Source organism: Ornithorhynchus anatinus, chromosome 19, assembly GCF_004115215.2.
Source record: "Ornithorhynchus anatinus isolate Pmale09 chromosome 19, mOrnAna1.pri.v4, whole genome shotgun sequence".
NCBI lineage: Eukaryota > Metazoa > Chordata > Mammalia > Monotremata > Ornithorhynchidae > Ornithorhynchus > Ornithorhynchus anatinus.
The window spans coordinates 488635-509805 of record NC_041746.1 but is presented as its reverse complement, the minus strand read 5'-3'; the positions used below and the strand labels follow the sequence as shown (position 1 = coordinate 509805).

General features: G+C 64.5%; 1 protein-coding gene across 1 annotated transcript in view; it reads left to right on the top strand.

Moving 5' to 3' along the window:
- GALNT2 (polypeptide N-acetylgalactosaminyltransferase 2) overlaps window positions 1-19029 on the top strand; it is a 31886-nt gene extending 12857 nt beyond the window's left edge. Inside the window, exons 2-16 of the mRNA XM_029047539.1 lie at window positions 6173-6266; window positions 7583-7736; window positions 7994-8092; window positions 8192-8259; window positions 8630-8695; window positions 10133-10254; window positions 10824-10911; window positions 11637-11724; window positions 12528-12631; window positions 13724-13850; window positions 14736-14828; window positions 15193-15276; window positions 15594-15720; window positions 16069-16188; window positions 16765-19029. Of these exons, the coding sequence (XP_028903372.1) occupies window positions 6173-6266; window positions 7583-7736; window positions 7994-8092; window positions 8192-8259; window positions 8630-8695; window positions 10133-10254; window positions 10824-10911; window positions 11637-11724; window positions 12528-12631; window positions 13724-13850; window positions 14736-14828; window positions 15193-15276; window positions 15594-15720; window positions 16069-16188; window positions 16765-16920 (1590 nt within the window). The 3' untranslated portion in view covers window positions 16921-19029. The remainder of the gene's footprint in view (window positions 1-6172; window positions 6267-7582; window positions 7737-7993; window positions 8093-8191; window positions 8260-8629; window positions 8696-10132; window positions 10255-10823; window positions 10912-11636; window positions 11725-12527; window positions 12632-13723; window positions 13851-14735; window positions 14829-15192; window positions 15277-15593; window positions 15721-16068; window positions 16189-16764) is intronic.
- The last annotated feature ends 2142 nt before the right edge of the window (window positions 19030-21171 follow it).

Sequence of the window (21171 nt, the reverse complement as noted above, 5' to 3'; positions counted from 1 at the left end):
ACGACTTAGAGGCGGCTTCGGGGCAGACCCTTGCGTGGCGTCACAGGATAGCGTGTGAGCGCTGAGGGCATGAACGCGTGTGCACATACCTGTGTGGGTATGTGTTTGTGTGTGTTTGTGCTCTACCAGTTTTTGAGACCCCGAGTTCAGCACTCAGAACCTGTTTTGAGATAAACCCTCCTCCTGTGTACGGGAAAGCAGAATTATGATTCTGGGTGTTTATGTGAGGGCTGAGTTCGAAGGACTTAGCAGCAGCTCTAATCAGGTTAAGTACAGCTTTGTCCAGCTCAGTGAGCAGACTGAACCGCTCACCAGGAAGAACCCCCGCCCCTCCTCTCCAGGAATCTTCTGGGTTCAGCCACGGGCTTGGGTGTAGGTGTCCACCAAGGCGCCGTTTCCCACAGGAGTGGGCCTGGGCCCGTTCCGTGGTCGTCTTCTTGAAAGGGTGGGACGCTCGCCGTGGAAGAGCCGGGAGGAGACTCCAGCGGCACTAAGCGTGCGGTAAAAACTAATAATTGACTGGTTGTCCCGGCCCCCAAGCAGTGGGCCCGAGCTGAGAATGTTGATGTGGGGCTAGTGAGGTGGCCCGTGCCTTCTTAGGGTATGAGAGTGCCTCCTCCGAAAGCTGGTTTCTCTTGTTTGCTGGCCTGGTTTCGGGCCCCGGGTCGCTGCCACTGGGCATCCCCGTCAGCCCAGCCAAGAATGCCCGTGGCATCGAGTGGGCCCTTTGCCCAAGGAAATGGTTTTACAAAACTTCCGGCTTGGGGCTTCTACCGGAGTGACCGGCACAGAGATAATCACCTCTCAAATGAAGGGACGATGCCCAGACCCTTCCTGATTCCAGGCTCCACATACGGCCAAAATGATTCTGCCTCTGCGGCATCTCACCGGAGGGTCGGGTTGGGGTCGCCCCCGGGCGCCCTTCAGCACCCGACACTTGACAGACTTGGGCCAGTGGTTGCCTGAGCCTCTTGGCCGGAACCCAGCTCTCGTGCCCCTCCTCGGCTTTCTCTCACACTTCTCAGTACATCCCGTGGTGGTGGGCATGGCGGGTGTGGCGGGCTTTCTGGGGAGAGTGGGCAGAGAGAAGCATTTTGGAGGAGAATGACCCCAAAACCGTGCTACTCCGTGATTATTCCATCGAGACCATCTTATCAAGCCGTGGGCTTTCACGGTCTCTCCGTGGCGGGGTCATGTCCGTTGTCCGAGGCCGCAGAGCTGGGTGGGATGTCTGAGCATCCCAGCACTCCCATGGGCAGACCCCTCACACCTCCCTCCCTGCCAGCGGCCCTGCTCTTGCCTACCCTCCTTGGGCTCCGTCGGGCCAATGCTTTGGGGGTGGGGAGAACCAACGGCCCAGAGCTTGCCCTCTGCTGGAGCCGCTCTCTAGCCGGGGCCTTTCTGGCCACACCGGTTCCAGATTGTCTCAGTGGTGGCCTTCTAGGAGGCTCCGAAGGCGGGAAGGTTTGAGGTCCGGCTGTCTGAGAGGAGCCGGCAACCCATGGCAGGGCGAGGGCGAACAAGGCTGTGTGTCGAGAGCGAGGCACGGCACGGTGGTTGGCATAGGCAGAGATGAATGCCAGCTGGTGGCGTGGACAAACGCCCTCGCGTTCCTCTGTCGTCTCCTCGTCACCCCTCGTTTCTGATTGTCGCTGGTTCTGCGGCTCCACCCAGCGGCTCCTGAGTCCCCCCCCAACCCGTGCGGGGTTGGACTCCCGCATGCTGTTCCGTCTCCTCGGGGCGGAGTCCCAGACATGCCGTTGATCGCCCAGGCACCCGATCGGTGGCATTGCCTGAGCGCCACTGTGTGCGGAGCGCTGAATTCGGCCCTGGCGAGCAGGGCGGGAGTGAGGAGACAGGATCTGGGGTGTTAGGGAAGTGTTCCTCATGCCGCCGGGACCGCCGGCAGAGCCGAACGGTGAACGGCACGGGCTCCGATGATTCAAGTTAGGGTTGCAGTTTGGGGGTGGACCTCTCAGCCTGGGGTGAGAACCCATCCTGCCGGCGGGCCCGGCCGGTGGCCCTCCCCATCGCCGTGCCGAATGTCCAGAACTCCCAGGCCAGACGTTCAAGATGTTGCAGGAGTCGGAATGGTCGTTCCCCGGGGACGCCCCGGCCCGAAGCTGTGACGAGCCTGGAGGCCGGGAGTCCCCGCCAAGCAGCTATGGATTTGGACATGGTTTCGGCACACTGGTGACCCGTTCTCATGTTTGATTCCACTCTCCTCAGCCTGCCGGTGTCCCATCCACCCCCAACCCATGACAGTGCTTCCTGGAGCGGCGGCGGTCAGGGACTGAGCCTGGACTGACTTTCCCGCTATCACCCTGCACTCGGTTCTGCTTGTGACCATCGGGCTTCACACCTGTGAGCGACGATGGCGGCGGTGGTGAGCCAGGCAGAGGGCAGGGGAACCGGGGCTGCCGTGGCTGGTGCCGTGGACGTTGGCCAGACTCCTAGTACTAGGTTCAGAGTGCGGTAGGCCATAGAGTGGTCGTCGCTGGCTTAAATCCGACCACCAAGAGCTTCTTGGCATCTCTTTCCATGTTTGCTTCCAGGTGCGAAGCGCTGGTGGCGGGCCGTCCGGCCGTCTGGCCTGGCTCTCCCACCTCGGCCTCGCGGTCGCCGAGCTCTGGGCTCTTTCCTAGCTGCTGGGCTCAACTTTCAGACCACGAGTCCTTTTGGTGGTGCCCATAGCCGGCTTGTTCACCTCGGGCCCGCCCTACGTCCCCGACGCGGTTCCACGGGCACCCGTGCCCGTCCGTGGATGGACTCTGTACCGTGGGGGCCCCGCTTCCTGCCCAGAGGCCTGACGGGGCCCGCTTCCCTCCAAGTGTGAGGCCCCGCAGGGCTGGGCCAGGCCGGGCTGGGGCGGGAGTGGCTGCTGGGCCACCACATCTGCGGCACCTGGCGCTCGGAGATGCTGTGCTCCGGAGGGGTTCGTTCGTTCATTCATTCAATCGTATTTATAAGCGCTTACTGTGTGCAGAGCACTGTACTGAGTGCTTGGAAAGGACAGTTCAGCAATAAAGAGAGACCATCCCTGCCCACGGGCTTTTGGTCTAGAATGGGGGAGACAGACATCAAAACAAGTAAACAGGCATGAGTATAAATAAATAGAATTATAGATATATACACATCAAGACAAGTAAACAGGCATCAATATAAATAAATAGAATTATAGATATGTACATGTACACACAGGTGCTGTGGGTTGGGGTCGTGCTTTGACACCTCCCGTGCCCCAGGCACCCAGCCGTGGCCCCAAGCTAATAATGATAATTATGATATTTGTTAAGCGCGTACTATGTCCCAAGCACCGTTTTAAGCGTTGGGGTACATACGAGGTCATCAGGTTGTCCCATGTGGGGTTCACAGTCTTAATCCCCATTTTACAGATGAGGTAACTGAGGCACAGAGAGGTTAAGTGGCTTGCCCAAGGTCACGCAGCAGATATGTGGCATAGCTGGGGTTAGAGCCCACGTTCTCTTGACTCCCAAGCCCCTGCTCTCTCCATGAAGCCACACTGCTTCTCTATGCTAAGCGCCGTGGGGGCCTGGACGTCCTGCTCTCCGGCAGCCTGCTTCCCAGACGGGCCTCCTCGCCGGACCGTTTCCCGCCCCGGCCCCTTGTCATCAGCCGCCACGTGTCTGAGTCCTAAAATAGAGGCTCGGCCAGGGCCGCGTCAGCCCCCGGCGCCGAGGCGTGGAGGTGGCAGCTGGGCCGGCGGGTTCCTCGTGTGGCGGAGGGGAACCGCCATCTGGGGAGAGAGGAGTCAGCTCTGCACGCCGCCTCCCCGGAGCGGGGAGCGGGCAAGCCCCGTGACTCACTGGCAGAGAGCACCCCACGGACCGGAGGACGAGCCGGAGACCCCAGGAGGCCCCACGGGGCTTCGGACAGATCCGTGGAGCAGCGTCCACGCTAAGCGAAAGTGGGGAGAGAAGGGATGGAGAGGGGAGAGTCGGGGGAAGGATGGGCCGTGCCGGTAACCGGGAGCGGATCAGGGCTGGAGAGGGGAGAGGCAGGCTGATTGATGGGCCGTGGCGGGCCGCTGGGAGATATCGGGGGGGGGGGGTGTTGGATGGTCCACCTCTAAACACAGGCACGGGCGCCCAGGAGGATGACCGGCACCCGGTTCCTCTGAGCATCCTGGTCAGAGTCCGAGCCCCGGGCCGGCCGGACCCTTGTCCTGCTGCTGCCCATGGCGTTATTGTTCTTAGGTTCGGTGGGAAATTTTCGGCTGGGGAATTGTCCTCTTCTAAGAGGTTTTCGTGATGCGGGGAAGCAATTAAAAGTTGGGAAAAGCAGCGAGGGGCATTCTTTGAGAACCTGAGGCCTTTGGCTGTCATTTTTGAAGCTGACTCTGCAGGGCTCCCTCCCTCTTGGGCCATCTGCTCTTTCTGCCTGGTTCTGCAGCAGTGTCGTGATGCTGCAAACGACGGGGCTCTCCACTCCTGCCAGGACAGCGTGGGCGAGGGTGCCCTCCCCTGCAGGACCAAGCAGGAGGAAAGGATGGACTTGGAAGGAGGAGGAGGAGGAGAAGGGACTGGTTTTTACTGATCTGGGAGGGCGTACCTCTAACCCGGATCCATTGGCTCAATTCATCAATCGTCCAGTGATATTTGTATTGAGCACTTAATGTTTGCAAAGCACGGTGCTAAGCAGTTGGGAGAGCATGCTACAAAAGAGTAGGTGTAGGCTGTGAGGCCTAGTGGATAGAGCACGGGCCTGGGAATCAGAAGGATCCGTGTTCTAATCCCGGCTCTGCCACTTGTCTGCCGTGTGACCTCGGGCGGGTCACCTCACTTCTCGGTGCCTCAGTCGCTTCATCTGTAAAATGGGGATTAAGACTGTGAGCCCCGTGTGGGACAGGGACTGCGTCGAACCCGATTTACTTGTATCCACCCCAGGGTTTAATACAGCACCCGGCACATAGGAAACACTTAACAAATACCACTATTCATTGTTAATACTATGTAATCCCCTTCCACAAAAAATTTCTAGACCGGAAGGTCAGGGCGGCGGCCCCCTCTCCGTGGCTGGCCCCGAGGGCACGCAGCTTTCGGGCCTGTCCCGCAGTGGATGGGTTGAAAATGCTTTACTCCTCAAGATCTGTGGACCCTGCAGCGAGGGCCACCACGGTGACCAAGTGTCTGTGGTCTGGGGGTCGGGCCGAGCCGCGGCTCCGGGTGGTCGTGGGTCAGCCCGGGAACGAGTCACCTGCGGACCTCTCCCGCTCTGCGGCCCCAGCCCAGCCTCCTGGCTTCCAGCAGGCGCTCCGGACCCCCGAGGCGCCCCAAGCCCAGGTAGCTAACTCTCTGGCCTATTTTGGGGGAAGGACATTTTTCCTTTCGGGTCAGCCCCTCACCAGGTGTAGTGTAATGGTCTGTCGGGGACACCCGGGCCAGGCCAACCGGAGACTGTTGGAGGACGGTGAAGGGTCTGTGGGACCTGTTTTCCCTTTTCCCTAGTGGAGCAAATGCTGCCACACTTTGAGGGGGTTGGGTCCCGGAGGGCTGGGAGGGGAGCTTCCTACTAGGGTCGGGGAGGGCGGGTAAGAGAGGGGAGGGCGCTGTGGCTCCAAGCCAGGAGCTGACCTGGGCACGAGGACCGGGCAGGTCCTCCATTTTGGGTCACCTCAACCCTCGTCAGAGAGCTGGGTGAATGAGGCTGGAGAAGCGGATTGCTGTGGCCGGGCCCAACCGTGGCTCTCCTTGTCTTCGAACCGCCGTCGAGCCACCGTTGGGAATGGTCCGTCGGCCGCCGTCCAGGCCTTTCCGACGCGCGGGCCGGGTTGGAGACCGCTGAGAACCTGGACTGGGTGGGGATCTGGAGGCGGCGGCGGTGGAAGCAGTCGTGCTCGGGCGAGGGCCGTGATGGTGAAGTTTCTCTCGCCCCAGAGCCCGTTTTCCGTAACGGCGGGGTTTATGTGGGACGTAACCCCTGCCTCATCGGGGAACCGAATCATTCCTCTCTGAGACCGATCCTTTTCTCTCCCTCTTCCCACCCGCCTCTGCGCCACTTCTCCATTTCTTTCCCTCGGGGCGCGATGGAAGAGGAACCCCCCGCCGTAGAGCCGAGGAACCCTTCCCCCTGTAGTCCGATCCACCGGTTATGTTACCGCCACAGAGCAGGAGCCCCTGCTCAAAGATTTGCTGTCTTTCTTCTTTTCCAGGAGGACTGGAATGAAATTGACCCAGTTAAAAAGAAAGATGCGCACGGCGCCAACGGGGAAGACAAGGCACAGAGCGTGGAGACCCTCCCTCCGGGTACTGCAGCGAGCCTCGTGGGTCCCGGCCGGCCCTGACTTCTGCAGTGCTGTCGGGGGCTTTGTGGGACTTGGGGGCGGGGGAGTAGCGAGGTCTGGGGGGCCGCGGTCTGCCCCATGAGTTGGGAGCAGTGGGTGGCTCTGACCAGGGGGCAGAGTTCGACTAGTTCCCATTACAGTGCCCGGGCAGTTTTGACGGTCTTCACTGTGGCTTGGTCTCTGGCCAGATGGCTCGGGGGCAGACCTTTCTCCTGGCCCCACCCTCAGTTGACCACACCACTCTCGGGCTGCCCCAGAATTATAGCACCGTTCCCTCTTGTCTCTATGTTTTCCCAGGGTATACCGGGGCAGGAGCGTGGACTATAGTTCCGTCACCCCTTCTTAAACCCTGTGTGACACGACGCTGTGCAATTCGGAACTCCGTACCGAGGGAATTGCGGTTCCCCGGCTCCTAGCACGGTCCTCCCGAGCTAGAAAAACAGCTTCGAAAGCCAAGTCCGGCCTGCGCCCGGATTAGCCGATCCCTCCCGATCCCGGGGGTTGGCGAATAGGGGTGGGAATAGCAGTCCTGCGTGTTGATTAAGCCACTTCCCTTGCTTGGGCATTGGGGGGGGGGGGAGGCGAAGAGGCAAAAACCGGGCCCTGCGTGCTCTGGGCTGGGCTTTAGGAGAAGGTGCAGTGCCTAAACTGTGGCTTCTGAGCTGTTTTATTCTCGAGCGCTGATCTGGCACCGTCCAGCGGGCATTTGGAGCCTGGTTGTTGCAGCTGTTATGTTCACGAAGAGGAACCTGGTCCGCCCAAGCCCCTCAATGTATTTCACACGGAGAGAGGCGGTGCGGCCCGGTGGGAAGAGTGCCGGGCTGGAGTCGGGATACCTGGTTATTGGCCCCATCTCCCAGCTCCCGTCATGTTGTGTGAGCTCAGGCGGTCTCTCCTGTGAGGGAGGAAGCCCTCTGTGGGCAGGGAACCTGCCCCTTCTGCCTTCCGTTCTTCCCTAGCACCTGGAACGGTGCACCGCATCAAGTGAGAGCTTGATGAAAAACTAAACCCTGAACCTTACTGGGCTGGCGTTTCCTCCCCTGGAAAGTAGGGAAAAGATGCCTGCTCGCTCTCCCTCTTGGACCGGGAGCCCCGGTGGGACGGGGACAGTGTCCCATCTGATTCTTTTTCATCCACCACAGCGCTCGATCCGGTTGGGATGGATGCCACTGAACCCTTGAGAGAATACCCAAGTCATAGGAGCGTGGTCCCTTTTATCCTCGCCCTTCCTGCACTGAACCATCTTGACCTTAGCTTTCTCCCCTCTGCGTCTTTTAGGGAAAGTCCGGTGGCAGGACTTCAACCAGGAAGCTTACGTTGGAGTCACCATGGTCCGATCGGGACAGGATCCTTATGCCCGGAACAAATTCAACCAGGTGGAGAGTGACAAACTGCGCATGGACAGGGCCGTCCCAGACACGCGCCATGACCAGTGAGTCGGGGGGCAGGTGACCCAGAGGGTGGGTGTGCGGGGGGTGACTGGCCCCCGATTCCTCCCTGCCGGACGGCGCCTCTGTTAGAGGCGGAGGGCCGGCCGGACCGTGAGTCTGAGCCAGTGAGGACCTTCTTAAGTTGGCCACCGGGAAGGCCGTCTCGGACGAGGAGGCCCCGAGGGGACCGCAGACACCCCGGTTGCTTTGGGGCCGGCCGCTCAGCGCCCTCTCCCTGTCTCGTCCTTTCTGGGGGTAGGTGCCAGAGGAAGCAGTGGCGGGTAGACCTGCCGGCCACGAGCGTGGTCATCACGTTCCACAACGAGGCCCGGTCGGCGCTGCTGCGCACGGTGGCCAGGTAAGGCCGAGAGCCGGGCCCCGGGGACCGGAGGGCTGTTCGGGGCGGGCCCGGGGCCTGAGGCCGTTTGCCATCTGTCCCTGGTTTGTGCTTCCCCAGCGTCCTGAAGAAAAGCCCGCCCCACCTGGTCAAGGAGATCATCTTGGTGGACGACTACAGTAACGATCGTACGTGCCCACGCGGGCCACCGCGGGGTCTGGCTGGGGAAGGCTCTGAGCCCGCCGGCTACTTGGTCGTGCTCGATTGGGCGGGGAGGGCCCGGCCCACGCCCCTCTAGGGGTTGGGTGGTCACGCGCAGCCGATCCGGTAGAGAGGGCCCGGGGGGACTAGGAGGGAAGACCGAGGCCAGTAAGGGAGAAGCGAGCGGTTTCCGGTCTGATTGGCCCGAGCCTGCCTTCTGGGGCTCGGAGGGGGTTCCCGGGACGGCGGGCACCCAGGCGCGTGCCCCTAAATCTGAGCGTGAGCCCCAACGGTCCCGGGCGCGCTGGGGTCTTCTCCTTGGAAACCCCGCTTCCCTTTTCCTCTTGCCCCTTCCAGCCGAGGACGGCGCTCTCTTGGGGAAGATCGAGAAAGTGCGGGTTCTCCGGAACGACCGTCGGGAAGGTGGGTTTTCATCAGTCCCTTCCGGTGTCGGTTGGGAGAGGAGAGGACAGGGTGGTGCCAAGCCTGTGGCCGGGGGGGACAGAAGTCACTCCCGGAGGGCGGCCCTTGGGTTCCAGTCCAGCTGCCCCCCGGTCTTCCTCTGGGTGGGGGCAGCCTTCCGATCCAGGGAGGAGCGGGAAACTCACCCGCGGACTCGGCTGCCCTTCTGACCTCCCCTCGGCCTGCGTTTCCCCTTTCCTCCCGGAGACGTCTCCGCCCGGGGAGTCTCTGTTTCGGGGCTAGATTTTGGAAGGAGAGACAGATGGCGAAACGGGGAGGGTGGTACCCGGTGGAGGAAGGAGATGACCCGAGCAGAGGCCAGCGGCATCCCTGCTCCTTCTCGTCCTGGGCATCTTTTGCACCCGCCACCAGCTACCCGCTGAGAAGCAGCGTGGCTCAGTGGAAAGAGCACGGGCTTTGGAGTCAGGGCTCATGAGTTCGAATCCCAGCTCTGCCACTTGTCGGCTGTGTGACTGTGGGCAAGTCACTTAACTTCTCTGTGCCTCAGTTCCCTCATCTGTAAAATGGGGATTAAGACTGTGAGCCCCACGTGGGACGGCCTGATTCCCCTGTGTCTACCCCAGCGCTTAGAACAGTGCTCGGCACATAGTAAGCGCTTAACAAATACCAATATTATATTATTATTATTATTACCCATTTCCACCTGCGGCAGACGAGGTCTCTGCCGCCCCCTCCCGGCAGCTGCCGGAGAAACCTCAGCCTCAGTGGGGCTGACGTGAAGGTCAAGCGGGGGCCGGGGCGGCCTCGGCTCCCTGGGCCGTCCGGGACTCTCATCCTTGGATGTCGGATTCCCGCCCTGTTCGCCTGTTCGGAGAGTGTCTCTCCTTCAGCGGCGGCCTGTACCGAGAGCCCCCCCGGGGCAGGGGGCCAGCCTGGGCACCCACCGGGGGCAGACCGCTGTGCATTAAACACTGAGGACCGTACAGTGAAAGGGGAAGACGCCCTCCCTGCCCTCAAGGAGCTTTCAGGCGGACGGAGTTGGGGGGAGTAAAGCGTGGAGTCTCTTTCTCTCTCCCACCCCACCCCGGCTCCACAGCCGTTATAGCACTGCGAATGAACGTGTGTGTTTCGGCACCGTGGCACGCGGGACGATTGCGTAGAGGCAGCCGGTTTCTCGGTTGGCCTTTACGGCTGCTCTCCTCCCGAGGCCCGCTTCCTCCCGCGCTTCCGGTCGTTCCGGTCGGCGGCTCTGTCCCGAGATCCGCTGACCGTGGCGGCCCAGGGTTAGGGCCCCCGGAGGGTCTCCGGGCCCTCCCAGGCTGACGGATCTGACCCGGGGAAGGGTTAACGGGGCGCCGGAGGGAGCGTGGCCGCGTGCGGGTGTGGGCGCCGGCCCGCTCCGCTCATTCCGCTCGGCTGCCCTGCTCTCCTCCACAGGTTTGATGCGTTCTCGGGTGAGGGGGGCAGATGCGGCCCAGGCCAGAGTCCTCACGTTCCTGGACAGTCACTGCGAGTGCAACGAGCACTGGCTGGAGCCCCTCCTGGAGAGAGTAGCCGAGGTCAGTCTGGAGGCCGCCCGGTTGGGAGGGCGAGGGAGAACTAGCCGTGAGCCCACCTGGCCGGGGATCTGCCCCGGTTTCTGGCTCGGCGCGGTCAGGGGACTTCAGTCGGTCTGGGGAGTCACTAATCCTTTTCTTCCTCTGGACTCAGCGGCGCGGGGGTCGGTCGATCCCCGACGGTCTGGTCAGACGGGTCGGGCCCCGTCGCTGGCCCACGCTGCCGCGATGACTTTCGGTCGAAGCGGCTGGGAAAGCAGGAGTCTGTCCCCTTTTACAAACGAGGGCCCAGAGAGGCCGTGACTTGCCCGAGGACCCCAGGGGTCCGCGGACCAGTGGCCGAGCTGGGACCCGACCCCGGGGCTTGTGCCACTCCAGCCACCGCCTCTCTCCACCGGGTCCCGCCGCTTTCCCGGGGGACAGCGTCTGGTGAGCTGCCCCTCTGGGGACTTCTCCGTGAGTCAGATGGAGCGGTCACGTGGGACCGCCCCCTCTTCGTTCGGTCCACATCAGCCGACCCTCGTGTCTGGAGACTCGGCTTCAGCTTCCCTAATGGAATTTTTTTTTCCCAGGACAAGACCCGTGTGGTGTCTCCTATCATCGACGTGATTAACATGGACAACTTCCAATACGTGGGAGCGTCCGCTGACCTGAAAGGAGGTGTGTCCCCGGCCCTCACTGCCTCCCCTCTCTCCCTCTCGTCTTCCTCCCTGTCCCTCACCCCGTTCTTCCCTCACTCCTTGTGCGCTGTTCCCGCTGCCGTCAGTCAGTGGCTCGCCAGCGGCAGAGGTCCCCCCCGGGAGTGGGCGGGTGGGCGGGCAAGTGCCAGGGCATCGTCGAAGCCGTGGGTCAACTCGGTCCCGTCGGACCTGGGCGTCTCGGGCCACGGTCTTCTCCGAGGACCGTTCCGTTGGACGCACGAGGCCGCATAAGTGACTTCTGAAGTCCTGTGCCATGCCTCTCCTTCCCCGACGGCCCCCCAGGTGACCCAGCATGGACGCTCATCCACGGATCTGTCCCCCTTGATAGTGCTGAGGTCTTCTCTGAGTGGAAGTGAGCGCTGTTCCTTGAGCTTCTGGGATGGCAGGTGTTCATTCCCAAAGCCTCAGCCGAAGCCACTCCTTTCCTGGCTTCCTGCAATGGCCGCTTCCCCTGAAGTGGAACTGCCTGGATGCCTTGGCAACCGACTTGCTCGCCTCTATTCTGCAGTTTCCATTTCCATCCCAACCTCCTCCTCCCTCACAGAACCCCACCCGGGCCTCCGGCGGGGGGCAGCATGGGGAGGCTCGGTGGGGGGGGCCCGCGAAGGGGGCGGCAGCAGGCTGCCGCAGACCATCAGCTGATCTGACGTGGGTTTGTCGTCCTCTGTTTCCTGTGTGTTGCAGGTTTTGATTGGAATTTGGTCTTCAAATGGGATTACATGACCCCGGAGCAGCGCCGCGCCCGGCAGGGCAATCCGGTGGCCCCCATAAAGTATGACCTCGGGCCCCCGCTGTCGAGAGGGCTGGGGGAGGGGGGAACCGTCAGAGAGAGGCTCTGTCTGGGCCCCGATCCCGGCCTCGCAGGCTGTGGTGCTCTTGGATCGGTTTCCTGTGCCGGAGGGAGTTGGGCTCGACCGCTTCCTAAGTCCAGGTCACACCCACCACTGGGAGCCTGGTGGACCCCCAGCTGGGGGTCGGAGCAGATGGCCCCTCCCCTCCCCGGAATCCCGGCTTGAGCGGGCAGGGGTCCCTAAGCGGAGCGGCTTGGGCCGGGTAGCTCCGGGCGGACACTTGAATGCGCCTTGAGCTGAGGCCCTGAGCCTTTCCCTGGCGGGGCATTGGGATCGAGGAGACCCGTGGGACCTCTCAGCCGGATGGAGAGTGGCGGGCGGGTTTATCCCTCCCCTGCCCCGTCTCCTCCCCCTCCTCTCCCCAACCCCGGTCCCTCTTCCTTCCCCCCTCCACCTGTTCTGCCATTTCCCTCCCCGCTTCTCTGCTACTCAGAGCGGCTCAGACTGCGGTGGCCCGGGCCCGCTTGTCCAGTGGAGGGGGAGGAGCCAGGGCGAAGGGCGGAATGGGCCCACCTAGGGCGTGGGCGCTGACACCTGGGAATCACGTCAGGGCACTGACGATGCACAGGAACTCCTGTCGTCCCGACCCGGGCCCGGGGCCGGGAGCCTCCTCTGAAAAACGGGCCACAGCCCGGTCTGTCTGAATGTCTCCAGAAAGCGCTTGGGTTCTGACCGCTCTGGCCCCGCCCCCATCCTCACTCCATCCCCTCTTCCTCCCCTTTAGGACCCCCATGATCGCCGGCGGGCTGTTTGTGATGGACAAGTCGTACTTTGAGGAACTGGGGAAATACGACATGATGATGGACGTGTGGGGTGGCGAAAACCTAGGTAGGGGGCTTCCGCGCGGCCCACCCCACCCGAGAGCGCGCTCGACCCCCGGGAGCCTGCAGCGGCCGGAATGAAGCCCGGCTGGGCCGGGCCGGGTGTGGGAAGGGAAGTTGTCCGTAGGCGGAGGTCCGCACCCGGCAGTAACTCTCGGTCCTGAGCCCCCAGTGGCGCTCGCCTCAGGGTGGAGAGGATCTCTAGAAGGGTCCCCCCAGAGACTCCTCGTCCTCCACTGGGCTCGGCCGGGGCCGGCGCCAGCTGGGGGGATTCGGCCTCGATGGGTCCCCTGCAGACCTGCTCGTGGCCGGCCGCCGGATGAGCCCGAGGGGTCTCCGAAACCGACCTGGGCACCCTGCTCGGGCTCGGGCCGGGAGCAGCCTCCGGCTGCGTCGGGGCGGTGCCATCTCTCCCCTCTGGCGCCGAGTCTGAGCCACCCCATCTCCGTTCCAAAGCTATGCTTGGATGGGGAGACCGTGTCCTGCATCTGGACCGGGCACCTCCACGCTCTGCCACTCACTCCATCATGCTCGGTGCCCACCCACCTGCCCATTCTTAGCCGGGGATGCCGGTGGGGGGAGGGCGGCCAAATGCCAAGGGGTGAAACGCGAGGCAGTTTTTGGGCGCGTTGTAGCGCCGCGATCGACTGCTCGGTAGGTGGCCGGCGGCCGACTGGAGGGGCCTGCGTTTTGGTGGGGGACTTAAATGGCTCCGGGTTAGAGATGGTGACGGAAGATAGGTCCTATCCGGCCCGGGGAAGAGAAAAGCAGGGTCTCTGTGGCTCGTGGGGCTCGTTGGCCTAGGCGGAGGGTCCGATTGGACGCTGCTTGGGAAGTGTTTGGCCCCAGAACAGCAGCACAGCCAGATGGCTTTCAGATCTGCCCCCCCGACCATCTCCTCTGCCTCCTCCTTCCCTTCCTTCGCTCCGCCCTTGCCCCTCTGACTGATGAGCCCAGTGCCGCTCTGGCAGGATTGGAGGAAATGAGAGCCCGGAATAGAGGGCCCGGCGGTGTGCCCCCGGGTTGCCGACGGGGACGCCCTGACCCGGCCCGGACAGCGAGGGCCGATGCGCTGAGCCCCCTCCGCCTCCCGTTGCAGAGATCTCCTTTCGGGTGTGGCAGTGCGGCGGGAGCCTCGAGATCGTCCCCTGCAGCCGTGTGGGCCACGTCTTCCGCAAGCAGCACCCTTACACCTTCCCCGGGGGCAGCGGCACCGTGTTCGCCAGGTACGTCGATCCCCGCGCTGGGCACGGAGGACCGTCTGCCTACCCCGGCACCCCCCGGGGGTACCGCCTTCCGTCAAGGACCCCGTTACCCCACCCCCTCGGGGTTTTCCCTATCCCTCGGTCCTCCGGCTACCCTCGGGGGCTCCTAGATCCGGCAGGATTGGCCGGGGTGGGGGCCCGGGGCCGTCCTCACTCGGCGAGCGCCTGCCCTCACCCATTCGGAGGCATCCGAGGGGATCGGAAGAGCTTTGCCAAAGGGTCTGCCATTTTAATCTTCGGTTTCTTTCCCGGATCCGCTAGCCTGGTGTCCCCGGGCGCGGGAGGGCTTCCGTCAGCAGCGTGGTAGAGTCGAGGTTCCCGGGGCCTGCTCTGATACGGAGGCCGTGCCGTCAGTTCCTTCGGGAGACTTGGGAGCGGGAGGTGGGAAGGGGCTTTCAGATGGCGCCCGTCCGCTGCCCACCCTGACCCGAGTGCCCCCACGCCCCCAGCCCCTGACCCACCTCCAGAAATCTCTGGCGGACCGTTTGATCGTCCAGCCCGGCCCGGCCCAGCCACCAGGAGGATGCTGGGGAGGACCAAGCAACAAGCCCTTCGGAAATACTCGATCGAAACTTCTTTCCATACCACCGGTCACTTTAGCATCCGCGGAGGCGAGTCAGTCTGCCAACTGACCAGTAGCGTCTCCCCCGGTGCCTGTTGTGTGCAGAGCACTGGGCCGGGCACCTGTTTATTGTGTGCAGAGATCCTGGACGTGATGCAGCTTGGGCCTCTGGGGCCTTACCCTGTGGCGAGGGTGGGACAGCGGGGTCTGGGAGAAGCAGTCGCCGGAGCCGGGGGGAGAGCCCGGCTCAGAGGGGACGGGGCGGTCACTTTGGATCGTTCCAGAAACACGCGCAGAGCCGCAGAGGTGTGGATGGACGAGTACAAAAACTTCTACTACGCAGCCGTGCCATCTGCCAGGAATGTCCCCTACGGCAAGTGAGTGACCGGCCCCTCCGGCCCCCGCTCCACCTTCCGGCTCCCTCCTCCTCCAACCTCCGCAGGCAGACCTACAGAAACGACGCCCGGGGCTCGGGAACCGTGCGGGAGAGAGACGGGCTGGAGACTCCACTCTCGCCGTCCCGTTCCTTCCCCCCCACCCCAGGGTTCCTGCTCCACAGGGCCGAATGGGCACGGTCGGGCACCCTGCGGGACACCCCCTCTGAGATGGGCCCTCTGGAGGGTGGGTGCTGATCCCCGGCCGCTGCCCTGCCCCATCCGCCGGGGGGCCGGGTGACGATGGCTTCTCTCTCCCCGCGCGCTCCCGCTCCGGTCTCTCCCGCCGCCCCTCCCGCCGTACCAGCATTCAGAGCCGCCTGGAGCTGAGGAAGAGACTTAGCTGCAAACCCTTCAAATGGTACCTGGAAAACGTCTACCCCGAACTGAGGTGCGGCCCCGGGCCCCGGGCCGGTGCGGGGTGGGAGGGCCCCGGTGCCGTCGGCCAGATGGGGGAGAGGGGGCCCGGAGGGGCTCGATCACTTGTAGCAAGTCACCCGGCAGGCCGAGGTCAGAGGCGGGACCGGATGTCAGGTCTCCCGACGACTCGTCCGACACGTGCGCGCCCTTCCCCGGCCCTGCCGCCGCCGCCCCGCCCGTCTGCGGCGGGAGCGGGGGGTTTGGGCCGAGCCGAGGCCCCGGGAGGGTGGGGAGCTGGGGAACGGCGGGGACGGAGTTCAGCCGGGCATCCCGGCTATCGGCTTCCAGGGTCCCAGACCACCAGGACATCGCGTTCGGGGCCTTGCAGCAGGGCACCAACTGCCTGGACACGCTAGGCCACTTCGCCGACGGCGTGGTGGGTGTGTACGAGTGCCACAACGCTGGCGGGAACCAGGTACGGCCGGCGGCCGGGCACCGGACCGAGGAGGACGGGAGAGCCCTCTCCACTTGGCTGGGCCCGGCGGGGAATGCGACCCCCTCCCCACCCCGTTGCGGGGCGAGGGTGAAAAGCGGGACGAGAGGGTGGGCAAAGGGCCTTCTCCGCCCCAAGCATTTCTGGGAGGCGCCTGGGGTCCCCGTCCTGGAAGGACTGGCGGCGATCGGTGCTCTGCCCGGGGCGGGCGCCCGGGTGGTGCCGGCGCAGGTTGGAGCGGGGGAGCGAAGGCTCAGGAAAGGCGGCGCGGTCGGCCGGGTCCGCCCACGTGCTTTCTCCGCCTGGCCTCTGATGTGGCGCCTCTTCCAGGAGTGGGCCTTGACGAAGGACCGCTCAGTCAAGCACATGGACCTGTGCCTCACCGTGGTGGAGCGGACGCCCGGCGCCCTCGTGAAGCTGCAGGGCTGCAGGGAGAACGACAGCCGGCAGGCAAGGCCCGGGCGGGGGGTGGCCCAGGGGTGGGGGTGGGCCCCTGGGCAGGCCGGGGGCTGTGTTTCGGGCCCCACGGCGGTGACGACGAGGGATCGCGGCCCACCCGGGTAGGGGATCGGAGCCGAGCAACCCGGGGGAAGCGGGCTGCCGGGGGGGTGCCCCGCCCCGGGCCGGGCCGCGCCGCAGAGGCAGGGCCGGCCCCGCCTCCGCCCCTCGCTCGGCTTCTAGCGACCCGGGCCGGGGTGCCTGGATCGGGACGCGGGGCCCGGCGGGCGGAGCCCAGTCTGAGAGTCGGGAGGCCCTGCTCGGCGGCCTCGGGCGAGTCACCGATCCTCTCTGGGCCTCAGAGTCCTCGGTGTCGCAGGGCGGGGCGGGCGTATCCCTGCCGCCCTCCCAGCTCCCAGGGTGGCCGAAGGAGGGGGGCGAGGGAAGCTACCGAGGCCCCGTGCGTTCTCCGGGCCCGACCTCGGAGGCTGCCCGGCCGCCGGCGCGCGGGCTGCGAGTGACCGAGATCCTCTCTGTGTCGTCTGTGTGTCCGTCCGCCGTCCCTCTGTGTGTCCGTGGGCCGTGCAGAAGTGGGAGCAGATCGAGGGCAACTCGAAGCTGCGCTACGTGGGCAGTAACCTGTGCCTGGACAGCCGCAACGCACGGAGCGGGGGCCTGGGCGTCGAGGTGTGCGGCCCCGCCCTGTCCCAGCAGTGGAAATTCACGCTCAACCTGCAGCCCTAGGCCTCGGCCCCGGGCCGGGGCCCCGGCCCCTCCCGTCCCCGGGATGGCCGCCCTCCGTCTGCTCCCGAGTTCCGGACCCCGCTCCCAGACGGCCCCCGGCAAGGGGAGGCCCGGCGGGCCGGGAACGCTGCCGCTGCCTCCGTCTCGCCGGCCGCCGGCCCCGCGCCGGGGGCTCCTCCCGACCGGCTGGGACCCGCCTTCGGCGGGTGGAGTCGGGAGGCGGTGTGGCGGCGTGGGAGGGGCGGCGACGGCACGGGAGGCTGCCCGAGTCTCCCCTTCCCCCCTTGGGGTCGCCGGTGATGGTTTCCACGAACGGAAGGGCCACGCTGAACTGCGCAACGGGGACCGTGCACGGCCGATCAGACGCCCGGCCTCCTCGGGCCTCGCGGGGCCCGTGGACAGAGCACAGACACCGCCCGGGCCGCTCCGGGACGGAGGGGCGGGGACGGTGCCGGGGGCCGGACCCCCTGCAGGGTACCGTCCGCCCTGCCGAGGTCTGGCCCCTTCCCGCCCATCCCAGCGGGGAGCGCTGTGCGCGTGGCCGGACCTTCAGCCCGCTCCCGCTCCCGAGCTCCGGACCGATCCCCCAGTCCGGCGGCGGGGCTCCCCGCCTCTCTGTTTCCTTCTGCGTCCATCTGGCCCGCTCCCCGGACCCCGCCGGCCTCCGCTGGGGGCAGGAGAGGGATCTGGGCTGCGGCGGGGCCGGACCCCGGCCCGGGGGGAGCCCGGCCGGCGGCGGGGTGGCCGTGACCCGCCTTCCGCCTCCGCGGACCAAGTCGCAGGGGCAGCCCCGGCCCGGGGACAGGGCGCCGGGCCCCTGACTCGGACCTTCCCCCCATCCCCACGTCTCGTATGGCTTCTTCCGGGGGTTGGTTTATTTTTCCTAAAGAAACTCAAGGACGGAGAATCAGACCAGCAAATGCTGTTACCCGGGGACGGGACGGGGATTGGAGGGTGTCTCTGTTTGGAAAGGAAGAGTGATCCAGTTGGGCGTGTGTGTGTGTGCGTGTGCGCACACGTGTACCTGTGTGCCTCTTGTGCATCTGCACACGTGCTGTCTGCATGTGTGCTTGTGTCTGCATGTACGTACCTGTGTATGTGTGCGTCTGAGTGTGTGCGCGTGTGTGCGTGCACGCACGCGGGCGCCTGCACGGTCTGTGTGCACGTGAGTTCCCAGAGCTTTTGCTTTTGGCAAAGGCTCGACTGTGGGGTAAGGCACGTGTCTTGGGCCAGATGGGGAGCGACGGGCAGTCGTGCTCCTCGATGCCTGGCCGGGGGCCACTGTCCCTCCCTCGACTCCCCCTGCCCTTTCTCCCCGTGCCCACCCCTTGCCCCCACACCTGCCTACCGTTCGCGTAGCGGGACTTCCGTCTGGCACGCCCCCCTCGCCCCGAGCACACGTTGGCTTTCGGCCCACGGCCCGCCCCCGCCCCCTCGCTGGAGGTCCAGAATTAGTGGAAGTTGAAATTGGCTGACCGAGGGGTGGTGGTGTGTGTGCGTGGGGGCCGTGTCCCCGGGGCACGTGTGGCGTGTGTATGTACGTGTGTATGTGTAGTGTTCTGGGCCACTGGAAGGGCTCCCTCTGCTCCGGGCGGGGGAGTGGATGGGGCCATTCCACCTCTGTGCGGCTGGCTTTAGATTGGAGGGTTAGAACCCGAGGCAGCTCCTCTGGGCACCGGGGCCTGCTGTTTCGGCCTCCGTGAGCAGCGGGGAAGAGGAGATGATTTTCCAGGCCCCGGCTTCCCCCTCGGGGGCAACCTTTGGTTTGTCTTCCTGCCTCCGGTCACCGCCGGCGAGGGCCGAGCGTCCCTCAGCCGGCACCGGTCTCAACAAGCCAGGGGCCGGGAGGGGGAGACCCGGACTCGGTGCTTTCGGGCCTCGGTGTGCCAAAGTTCCTCCCGGGGCCGCCCGTCCGGATCCCAGCCCCCCCCCCCCCCCCGGGGCGGCGGAGTACGTGGCACGGGGACGTCGGCTCGCTCGCCATCCGAGTCCCCCGGTTCTCCTTTCCCGGCGGGTTTTTAAAGAACTGGGGCCAGAGCCTGCGCTCGCCCCTTTTGTAGACGGAAACCTACCGCGCCGTTTAACTTAAATAAAGAACGATCCTTTCTAGCCATGCTCTCGGGCCCCCCCCGCAGGCTCGGGCTGACCGGGGGCTGGGGAGGAGCCGGCGGGACGGAGGAAGGACGGGGACCGAGCCCCCCGGGGGTGCGGGGGCACTGCCCCAGGTGCCCGGCGCCAGCAGCTTGGGACACTCTCTGCCCACCGCTCTGAGGGCAAACTAATGCACGGCTGGAGACTCAGAGAGGAGGTTGGGATTCTGACCGGGCTTGGTTCTCTGACTGGGGCCTGCACCCTCCCGGTCCCTCCTTCCGGCCCTTAGCGGACTCTGGTCTCTGCGGAGCCGGCCGCCCGCTAGAGTGATGAACGGGGAGGGGGTGGGCGGGGAGGAGGCCGGGGTGGGAGTTGAGGCCGGATACGACGACGAGCGCCACACCGGTATAGAGGCCACTGGGTGGAGGGGCAGGGGTGGGGCGGAAAATGTCCAGGAGGAAAAATGGGGCAGGAATTACCGACAGGCAGGATGGAGAGTGGAATAATGGCAAGAAGGTGGGCTTCTGGGGTGGGGGGTGCGCTGGGAATGTCGGAGGGAGAGGCGGAGCCCAGCTTGGGCCGTGTTGACTGTAGATGGAGGTTGGGGTTCTGAGAGAGAGCAGCGGCTTGGCAAGAGTTGATGTGATGTGGGGAGAAGGGAGCGAGTGGTGGATGGTAATCATGGCACTTGTTAAGCACTTACTATGCACCAGGCACCGTACTAAGCGCTAGGGTGGATACAAGCGAATCAGGTTGGACACGGTCCCCGTCCCGTCGGTCTCAATCCCCATTTAACAGATGAGGTGACCGAGGCCCAGAGAAGTGAAGCGACTTGCCTAAGGTCACACAGCAGACAAGCTGGTGGAGCCCGGATTAGAAGCCACACCCTAACGACTTCCAGGACCCGGGCTCTATCCGCTATGCCGTGCTGCTTCTCCGAGGGGTTGTCAGCTGCCCTACCTGGGGTGGGAACGCAGGCACCCGAGGAGATGGATTCTCGGCTGTGGCCCAGTCCCCGGCAGCGCGCAGGGGGTTCGGTGTCCTGGATCGCGACCTGAGGTTTCGGCAGTGGGGCCCGCTGCCACCTCCGAGACCGGATGTCTGAGCTTGGAATCTGGGCTCCGCCGACAAGGGCGTCGGTGGCATCTCTGGAGCGGGTGTTAGGGCGAGGTCGTACCGGCCACCTCCGCACTGGAACTGGGAGTGGAGCAGTCGGCGCCTCGGCCTGGGGTAGGTATCGCTGTGCCCGGTGGCCTGCCGGGATGATGCCCAGGAGGAGGAAGAGGAGACATATGAACCGAAGAGCTGTGGTCCTGGCTGTCACCAGCTCCTGAGTGAGAGAGCCCGATTGGTTTAGTTGACCCTGTTGGGGGTAGCAAAATGGCCCGGATCCAGGGAGACTGAATCCCAGGTGGGTTCTGTTCCGTTCTAACACTTTGCCTCCTGCACACACACACGTGCAAGATGACTCACCGTTCAGTCAATCAGTGGTATTCACTGAGCACTTACTGTGTGCGGAGCACTGGTTATGCAGTTGGGAGAGGACAGTACACAGAGTTGGCAGACCCATTCCCTGCCCGCACAGAGCTTACGGCTCAGAGAGGAAGACAGAACTTAAAATAGATCGCCCACGTGTCCTCAAGTGCCGTGGAACGGAATCCATTCACACGTACTCGTGTGTTTATTACAGCAAGCTGTCTAGGCCGAAAACAGTCCACGGTGAAGCCTGAAAGGAAAGTTGGGGTGTTGGACGGTCCGTGCTGGGTCACCGGGGAAGTGTCGGAGATGGAGAGGGAGAATCGGGAGGGGTTGGAAGATCCACCCCTAACCTTGAGGGTCGGTATCCAGAAGGGTAACCGGTACCGGATCCCTCCAAGTTTCCCGATGCCCCGACAGAGAGAGGCCCGGGTGACACGGACGGAGGGAGCGTCCCTGGCAGCGTTCTCGCTGGTGAAGGCCAACAGTCACGTCTCGACCCGAGACCCTCCTCTTGCTCCGCCCCTTAGCGACGGGACCGGAGGGGGCGGCGATACTTCGGCCCAGACCACACACCGTAGCTCACTTCGCTCCTTTCCCCGCCCGGAGTGTGTGCTGGCCTCCCGACTGCCTCCTCCTCCCTCTCCACCCACTTCCCGCCCTAAAAAAGACACCAGAGGAGAC